The 10,204-nt window shown below is 40.5% G+C and overlaps 1 protein-coding gene across 1 annotated transcript in view; it reads right to left on the reverse strand.

Moving 5' to 3' along the window:
• The window catches only part of LOC117451987 (transmembrane protein 132D), a 32,522-nt gene extending 22,669 nt beyond the window's left edge, over positions 1-9,853 (reverse strand). The window contains exons 1-2 of the mRNA XM_034090387.2: positions 9,386-9,853; positions 2,834-3,710 (exon numbers count right to left, since the gene is read on the reverse strand). Coding sequence (XP_033946278.1) covers positions 2,834-3,710; positions 9,386-9,458 — 950 coding nt within the window. The 5' untranslated portion in view covers positions 9,459-9,853. The remainder of the gene's footprint in view (positions 1-2,833; positions 3,711-9,385) is intronic.
• Positions 9,854-10,204: the final 351 nt, after the last annotated feature.

Here is a 10,204-nt window from a genome sequence, read left to right on the forward strand (position 1 = left end):
GGATGCAGAGGGCTTGTTAATGTGCTGATAGAGGGGTGTGTGTGTGGGGGGTTGTTGATATCGGTTAAAAGTACAGTGCGTGTATTATGCATGTCAAGAATATTACTACAAAGCTTACTACAAAGCTTACTACAAAGCTTACTAACAAGCGTGTCAATCTTCCAATCAAGTGAAGGAGGGGAGAGGAGAAGGGCAAAAGAAAGGAGAAGAATAGGAAATAGGAGAGGAATATAAAGGAATGGAGATGAAAAGAGAATAAGAAAGGAAATAAATGGAAAGGTAAGGAGAAGAAAGAAGACAAGCAAGATGTGGGGAAGGGAGGCTTTTCTGATATCTACTTTTTGTTCAGAAACATGTGTGACTGAGTGAATGAATTAGAGCAGCAATGATTAAAAGTGACGGAATGAAGAGGAGGAATCAGGATTTCATTTTTTGGTTCATTGCTTCAGCAAAAATCAAGACAGAAAAGGAATGAAGCTATTCAAATATATTGTGTGGATTCATTAATTCTCAGATTCTCACAAGACAACCCAAAGAATAAAACACCTTTTTGTTTCTTTACTACGTTTGTGCACCAGAAAAAAAAAACCTGAATGACCTGAGAGAAATGTTGAGTGACTATGGATGGCTAAAGTCATAAACCTGTGCGTACAGGTGCACTCGAGCACACTTGTTGGCTCAATCAATATTTATCCATTCAAAAATGATCTGAGAAAGTGAATCAGTGCATGAATACATAACCAGGTGAAAAAATAATGAATATTGCATGACTGTCCCCTCACCTGCTCACCTCCACTCAAGCATGAATTTACAAGTCGGAGGTTACTCGGAGCACATTTATTTTTCAGGAAACATTGATTGTGTACTAAAGTGTTTTTTAATCTACTAAGAAACGCTGTAACTATTTTTCAGGGACTAACACACTTTAACAAGCTGCCTTCAAAGACTTTCTTATTGAGCCTCTCACGGCACCTTATTGGACATCATTCAACAGCACCATATCATTTTCATTTATCATTACTTGAAACAAAAACACATAGAAGAAGGATTTATAACGATTTATAACGTTCCTTACTCGTGATATGAATCTACACACAAACGTATTGAATAACTGAGACAATGTATTTTACACCTTGTGACAGTTCATTATTCAATGACTTGGAGTAAAACAGATAGTGTCTAGAATAATAATAATAAATCAGTCTCTTATCAAGTTAACGTAAATCTCCACTTGTCTGTTTCGACAGCTAACCTCGACAGTTCTAGTTATGCTGCAAGGTGGTTCTCTTTGATCTCGTATGGATGATTATCATAAAAGACATTATGGCGCAGGTGACCATGAACACTGTCCATAACATGGTGAGAGACATTTAATTCAAGTTCAGTTTTAAGGTGCAAATGTCCCATGTTGCATCATTTCACCTTGTAAAGGGGAGTTACAAACTGACATATTGAAAGAAAGTCATATGAACAGGTTAAGTCTTGTTTTTCTTTGTTCATTGGATTATTCTCCGTCAGAGAATAATAAGAACATTGGTTGAGGAAATCATTCTTGGAAAAACTGTATCATATAAGCTTATATACCAAGGAGTAAAGGAGAAAATTGTCCATTGCATATTAAGACCCAAATCAAATTAAGCAATTCTGGTTATACTAATGATCTCAACACAAGCGATAGCATTAGGTTGAGATACCACAGAAAGCAGAGTAAACATTTGTCACGAGCTACTGGAGATCTTTGATCCGTGTCAAACTTGATGAGTCATGAAGCAGCAGTACATGTCATCAGGCTGTGCTCACTCGAACATGTACCTGTCTAACTTGACTTGAATAATATACCCCAGTTCTCGGAAAGACAGTTACCCTCTATGCCAGTGGTTCCCAACCTGGGGGGTGCGCCCCCCCCCCCCCTTTTTTTCCTTTTTTTCCTTTTTTTATTACATATAATTTTAACGCAATACATGATTGTCGCTAAAAGCCTTGTCTCTATGTTACAATAAAATATAAAACATAATTGATTAATTAATTTAAAAAAAAATTCAAGTTAGTAGCTAATAAAAGCATAAAAAGACAGAAATGTATATTTTTTCTTTAATATAAATGTTTCTTCTGCCCGTAAAGTGTCCAAACCAGGCTTTTCTGGATAAGCACATTTTTAAAACAAAGTGATTGTCCATGCCGGTTTCAGTTGGATTATTTGTCACAGTTGCTCCGATCAGATCGGTCTCCTCCATTTTGTAGATTATCTACGACTTTTGAATCCACATAAACACATCGGCAAAATCCGGCTTACTTTGAGCATGTGTTTTAAACAGTTTAATCCCTTTGTGAATTGTTTCCACTTCCGCGCCGTCCTTTAATTTCTTCATACAGCGGGAATCCAGATGAATTAATCCTGAGTCCAATAACTATCAAAGTCACTCCAATAGTGCTCCTTAATTACGCTTTCATCCTCCTTTAACAAAATACTTCACGTTCATCCAGTTTGTGACTTTTAAACTTTAATTACCGCTGTAGCACCCCCCCCCCCTTGTGTGTGGGGGGGCGCAACTTCCAACAGGAGTCATTTGGGGGGGCTCTTGGGAAAAAAGGTTGGGAACCCCTGCTCTATGCTATAATCAATGCTTAATCTCTTTCCCTCCAATACTCCTTTATTTTTAACGGTACAGGAGTTGCAAGAAGAAGAGAAGAGGACTAATACAGTTAGATAACCATTCCATGTATTGAATTCGTATCACCCAATTAATTTAGACTGAAGGGTTTTACCTCAGTCTTTAAAACACAGCCAGTCTGACCACTACAAACTGTGAGCTAATGGAAGACACAGCCTTACCTGAGAGTGAAGTTAGTCAGCTGAGCAGAGCTGGTCATGAGTATGTAGAAGGTGGCGATATCAGTCTTCTTCAGTGGTTTGGAAGATGTCCGTATAACAATAACATTGCCGAGCTTGAGCCGTGAAAGTGTTGCCATTCCTTTGGGCACCTGCAGAAGACGAACACTGCCAATCCTCTGCATGGCTGTGATAGGAACATACTCTGCCTGCTGCTGTGAGCCCCCCCAACGACTTCCATCCACAGAATTACACTTCCCATTGACTTTGGGTTGCGCCTGGTAGTACAGCTCCACAGGGTTCCCAGTAGTCGGGTCCAGCCTCTCCCTGCTGGTGCCCTCTGACCCCACAGCAAACCAACCAGGTGCAGGATTCAGCTCAGCCATGCAGGTTCCCCTCTCGCCTCCCATGGCACAGGAACCCCTGACCTCCTGAGTCTGCCAGAAAGCGTACACTGTCACACACGGTAGCTCATCTACAGTTCCTTCTCCTCTGTCCCAGTCCCTACCCGCAACATAGAAAAGCACCCGCACTTTGGGCTTGGGGGAGAAAACCCGAGGCGTCAGCACGAAGGATTGGATTTTCCAGTTAAAGGTAAAGACCTCCGGAGCGTTGAAAAGCTGCACAGACTGGACTAGATCTAGAGGCACAAGCTGCTCTGTGGACATCGGGCCGTAGCTGCCGTTGACCGCTGGCTGCCGACTGGATCTTAAGATGACAAAGGGCTGCGTGTGAGTCTGCATGCTGGAGTTCCTCATGAAGTCTTGCCCAGCTTCTTTAAGGAAGAGGTAGTCAGCATCTCGCACCTCATAGTTGACAGGCAAGAAGACAGGGAAAGGCACTGGGCTCTTAATGTCGCTCAGCTCGGTACTGCTCAAATCTGTAAGGTAAACATAGAAAGAATCCCAGTAGGCCTGTTAAAATACATGGAAATATGTCACAGTTCCACGTGTCTGAGCAAGGACTTTTTTTACATTTGAGAATCAAATACTGTGAAAAATACCGACAATATTCCAGGAACCTAAAGTCAGTCAAGGCCAACTGATCAACTTAGTGAGGCATCAATGTATTAGACTAAAAGGCCTCTGAGCTTAACCTTAAATTCCTGTAACAGTATCTGAACTAATGTAAAGGGAAGCTTAAACGGGTTATACTTTCCGAAATTGGGATAAAGCAGCAGCAGTTGAACTCTGTGACTTTGTTCAGACTGTTAAAAAATATTGGTGTGAGGAGAGCTGAACTTTCTATTTCCCATTTTTAACAAGCAAGGCCCTCCCCAGAGCTATTCGTGTTTTCTTTGAACCCTGTTCTTAACTTAGAAGAAAATGCAACAGCCGCCCAACAACACATACAACATAATATAACAGTATTAAATTGCAAACACTTTTAATTGTGTACCCAAATTTACATTTGAATATTTTAATGAAAAATGATAACGTGCACCACAATTTGCAAATTAATAAAACCCTGATAAGGAGACTGACGTTGTGTCCTCTACATGTGTACCTTAATGAACACTGTGCAAGTCAATTTTTTTTGGCATGATTATTACATTTGTTTTCAAAGAGTGCTCAAGTTTTGGATTACAAAAGAAGTTGGATTAATATTTCTGAGCCCCTCTTCGCCCCTAAACAATTCTGTACAGTCCATAGATTTTATATCCATTAAAGTAATATTTTCATGAAATGTCATAAAAAGATAATATATTATAAAAGTAATTCTACAATTCATATGTTTTCGTTTAAAAGTATGTCTTCTGTTACTTAAATTCAAAAGCAAAAAAATATCATATGCCGCCCACTGCCCCAGTTTCACCTCTCATGGATGATCAGCTTTCTCTATATGAGGGGCAAAGGTGGGATCTAATACATCTGGCTCAAGGTTCAAATCTCCCATCAAAAACTGGGATTAAAATGGCTTTTCAGATTGTCAGCACAGCAGGCTGTGAATACCCAGCAGATCCCCCATAACAAAATGAATGGTGGAGCATCACCACATGAAGTAAAGGCGATGATACAGATTTTAATTTAAAAATATGAAGCTTAGAGAAATAAATCTGAAAATATATCTGTATAATATTCTGTTAGATGTGTATTTATGTTTTAGTTGCTTTGTGAAGGACAGTATACTAGTATAATGATCATAAGGATTACTGGCTGAGTGTTAAATACCAATCACCAGTGCATAGGATGACCTTTTATACAAGTGAATAATAAAAAAACTACGGAATAAATATTCTCTGAGCTGGTTTAAAAGCTTAATGGTAAGTGTTTGTCTCTGTGGACTCGAGCAGAGGTCATTCGGCCATCAAGTGTCCTGATTAAACGTTCATTTTGATAGAATTATGAAGATTATGGCAGCTGACCTGAGTGTGCTGTCTTTATCTGGTGCCTAATTGCCGTACTTAGTGAATTAAGGACAAAAACACTTGTGTTTACTTTGCAGATTAAAACAAAATGGATGGGTCTGCATTATCATGGTTGAAAAACAGCATCAAAGACCAAAACAAAAATCATCCCACTGGTAAACCAAAGCTAACAATGTCTAACAAAAGAGATAATGTCTTTAGACTTAAGCATTTGTGAAGTATTAGGAAAGTTGTCAGATATAGAGTTGTCTGTCCCTGAATTCTAAACTGTTATTTATCCAACAAGGAAGGTTTGAAGCTTTTCTATGTCAATATCAGACGCCATGTCCCTGATGGTTGTTGGCATTTGATGGCAGATCATGGCCTCTTCTGCCTTTAATCCTCACTTATCCAAAGAGCCTGTCATGAGGGTCTGACAGTTCACACAGCAATGACTACACTGCTCGCGTCAAAATCATGTCACCCAGCAACCCTCGGACAAAAACAATAGCATGTTTTGTTTTTCTCCTCCTTCTCTCTCTCTCTCCCTGACACACAGACAAGAGTGTCAGTCATGTTTTATGAGTGGACAACACACTGCATGTGGCAGGGACTGGAGCAAGGAACAGTGCTGTCCTGGCTTAGCCTAGCAGTCGCTATAGTGACAGATGTGCTGTTTTAATACCAGGGCTGGAGTGAATGTAAACTGGCTCACTGTTTCTTGGAGGGAGAATGTACCGCCAATATGGCAACAAAGTACCTCACATGCAAGCTAATCCCTTTACAATTGGGTTAAATGGGTCATCTATGCTCTCTGTTTTTTTCACATGCTATTTATTTTCAGAAAGAGTCAAACAAGAGTAAATAGGCATCAATAGCACGTAACTAATTGCAAGCACTGTTTGTAATGTGTCCTGGCAAAGTAAGAGATGCACCCGATGCCTCTGCCAATATTTTTGGATGTTTAATAAGTGGCCGATGAAGCTGTACTTCTATGGTAAATTCATCCTGATGAGAGTCCTGCCCCCAGCCGATAAACATGAGAGAAAATCCGCTGCACCAGCTGGTACAGCCTCTCAAATCACTCTTTTGAAGACCCTGAGCTTCTCTTGCTCCTTGGCTGAGTCAAAAAGCATCAGTGTTGCCATGCAGATGCTACAGCTGCCTCTAAAAGACACCACTCTGAGACTGCTCCTTTTCAACGCCTTGAATTGTCTCTTTATTTAATTTGTTTCCTTCACAGTATGTAGGTTAAAGGTGGGGTAGGTAATTCACTTCAGAAACACTTTTTATTATATTCCATGGAATGCTCTTAACATCCCGATAGCAATGAATATATTAAATGCTTTGACAATACATTAAAAAAATTCATCTGTGGAAGCCATCCATCCATCCATCTTCTCCCGCTTATCCGTGGTCGGGTCGCGGGGGTAGCAGTTCCAGCAGAGAGCCCCAAACTTTCTTTTCCCTGGCGACATCAACCAGCTCTGACTGGGGGATCCCAAGGCGCTCCCAAGCCAGCGAAGAGATATAATCCCTCCACCTGGTCCTAGGTCTACCCCTTGGTCTCTTCCCAGCTGGACGTGCCTGGAACACCTCCCTAGGGAGGCGCCCAGGTGGCATCCTAACTAGGTGCCCGAAACCACCTCAACTGGCTCCTTTCGACGTGAAGGAGGAGCGGCTCAACTCCGAGTCCCTCCCTGATGACCGAACTTCTCACCTTATCCCTAAGGGAGACACCAGCCACCCGGCGGAGGAAACCCATCTCGGCCGCTTGTATCCGCGTGGATCTGTGGAAGCCGTGACACTGTAAAAAGCACGGCCCGGCTAACATAACTGGATGGCCTACCTGCCTGTCAGCCTTCCATCTCGTGCACAAACTTATCTCATGCCCTCATTGGTCATGTGCGCGTTTGTGTGTGTTGGAGGAGGGGCTCTGTAAGGAAGTCTGAAGGAAGGGGCAGATTTTTTTCGGCTGCCTACTTTCAAATTCTAACTCACTCAAGCTGGTTTCTCCATTCTTACCTACCCTACCTTTAAGTGCTCTCTTATGAGGGCAAAACAATTGGGGAGCTCCTTTATGCCAGGGATCAAATCATATATTTCAACTCTGCCACCTGTATGAAGGAAATACAGTTCAATGATGGCTTTAAATCCACACATTTGAATGGATGTGGAAAGTAAATATGGTATTTGACTTTGGAAAGTGTACTGCGGAAGATGAAATGTCTTCTGTTGAAACCTCTTACTGAAAAGTTTACTTAGGGGATTAAGATTTACAGATCCATTTAAAAGTAATGTTCCCCATCACCAGATAAAAAAAAAACCACTGTTGTCTCTAATGAGATACATTTTGCTCTACAGTTTGTCTCAAGGCTCTATATTAAAATATGTTTAAAGACATGTCAGCTAACTTATTTTCAGCATTTCCCAAATTATAATAAATGTATTTATTATTCTATTAAACTGCGGAGTAAACATTGTGAATTTTAATGTGCGGTAATGACGTTCACCATATGTGCAAAACAGATTGCAGAGGGAGAGTCAGCTCCTAATAGCATCACAGAAGACAACAACGGATGTCTTAATTTTAATCAGTAATTGAGATATTTGTGTGTCTCTTTCCCTTTTTTATATTAGCTTTATAGGTCATACATCAATAATGATAACGATAATAACCTTTCCAATGCATTTATCTTTACACCAAAATATAGTTTAGGTTAAATACATACAAGATGTTTTGGTATTTTTTGAGACATTAAGGCCTTTGGCAATAATCTTGGGGGGTAAACAGTGCCTAACAACAGAGGACACACTCAAGGAATTTCTTAAAAGTTGCAAAAAGTTATTTTGGTATTTCTCAACATCGTGGTCAATTATTAAAGGGCATCCAGAAAGTTTGGAATTATGTGATCCAAAAAAAGGTCTGGAAGACATTCTTGTGTGTGATACAATGTAGTGTCTAATTAGGGTATAGCTGTCACAATTAAAATATACTGTAAGTCACAAAGATGTTGACTTTGCTTACCTATTTTGTACATAATGATCTCAAATGTCTGGGTTGTTACAATAAGCAATTTGCAAGTTGTTCAAAACTCTTCAGTGGAAGTTTATTTATGTTCTTTGGTCAAGACTCCCTCGCTGATTTGTTATTGTGCCATGTACTTCTTGTCATGATGTTGAATTATCTGCTGTCAACACAACAGTGGAGTGAAGAACCCAGTTCCACACTTTGCAATGTAAAAGTTCCTTGTCAGTCAAATCTCATGGTCTAGTAAAAGTGCTGTTGGCAGCATTATATGATATTCTCATCTTGCATGAAGTGCTTTATACTAACGTACAAATAGGATGTTCTGATCATGCAGCATGTAATGCCCGAGGGGCTGGGTATAGAGTGAGGGTCGGAGAAGATAGGCAGAAAGGGGGAGAGAGAGGAAGGCTTAAGCTTTTGCAGTGATTGGTAGGGATTTCTATGTCCAATGAGACTCTTAAATCTCCGGTTTTATCACATGTTCTCCTTTTGTGTCATCCTTTTATCCACATAAATCAGCAAGCCTGTATTCCCTGGAAATAGCAATCTACGAGGCAGTTATAGGCTTTACAGTAAATACCTTTGTGATATGCTTTTTTTCCTCCATTATCAAAGTTGGAATTTCAGATTGTCTGCTATGTTTGCTATGTGAACATTTTCTAGCACACAATTTGTGGAAGCAATTCCTCCCAAACAAAAGTGAATTGCTAGGGCATGCCTCGAGTTGTAATGTAAACCCATCAACGATTTTACTCCGCACCGATTTCATCCTACCCCCACTCACTGCTGTCACACCCCTTTGCCACAAAACTTCAATGCTCATTGTTGGCTCACTGGAAAGCTTTATCACGAAGTGAGACGTAAGTTTGTGGCACAAATGAGGACATTTATATATTATTTAGACTAGAGAAGGCTGTTTCACAGCTGGCATGGCATTGTTCAGTGAAGGCCAACCCCCATCAGTAGCAAGTGCACACGAATGACAGTTCTCTTTAATAGATCATTCGTTTTCAGCTGGTATCAGTTAATGCAGTGTTGAAACAGTATGAAACAGTTAAGCTTGAGGATAATTCCTTTCACTTTGCAAGAAGCTGACTTCTTCTGTTTGTCCCTGTAGGTGGGCATTTTAGATTTTAATACACCAAAACACGAAAACTATTACTTCCAGGTCACTTACCTTGTGTGAGAACGGCTGTAATTGTTGCAACGACAATATGTAAGATCCTCCAGCTCTGGTGGTAAAAGCTCATGTTGGCACCCGGCGCTGCTCGCTGTTACAGGCAAGTTCCCAGTGTCCGTAGTTTGGTGTTGTTTTAGCAGAGCATGTAGCAGATCGTTTCATCCATTCCTGCAGTTCGCACACTTAACATTATCACACCTGTGTGAGTATAAATTGTAGTATAGTCCGTGCTGAAAGTGACATGGAGATCTGTGCATCAGCAGGTCTCCGTTTGTGTGTAAAAGTTGTGCGTAACGATCCTGGAGATCTCTCTCCTGGAGACTGTTTGCCCGGTCAGAAGAGTCTTGAGCTGAAACTGTGTCACGGAGAATGTTTCGGTGCGATCAATATTATGCTTCTAAGCGAATTATCTTAACAAATCCTCCTGCTTGAGTCGGTCTCCCAGTCTGCCGCCGCGGCTGGGACTCTGCGGTGTTAAACGGCTGTTAACAGATCACTGACTGTCTTGTGCGCAATCCTCAGGGCACTAAACGCATCATCTGTCACTGTTCATCCGCTCAGGAAGCCACGTCCAATACGCAGCTGGTAGGATTAACCCTGCGTTGGTTTGAGTGAAGAAATGATCAACGTGACATATTTAGTGTCTTCTGATTTTTGATCACTGTTAAAGTTGGAATTTACTTGATGCTGACTCTAAGTTTACATATATATATATATATATATATATATATATATATATATATATAAATATATCATGTAAAGCCATTGTGGAGGATACATTTATTTATTGCAGATTGCCATTGGAAGCATGGATGT

This window comes from Pseudochaenichthys georgianus, chromosome 9 (assembly GCF_902827115.2).
Source record: "Pseudochaenichthys georgianus chromosome 9, fPseGeo1.2, whole genome shotgun sequence".
Classification (NCBI taxonomy): Eukaryota; Metazoa; Chordata; class Actinopteri; order Perciformes; family Channichthyidae; genus Pseudochaenichthys; species Pseudochaenichthys georgianus.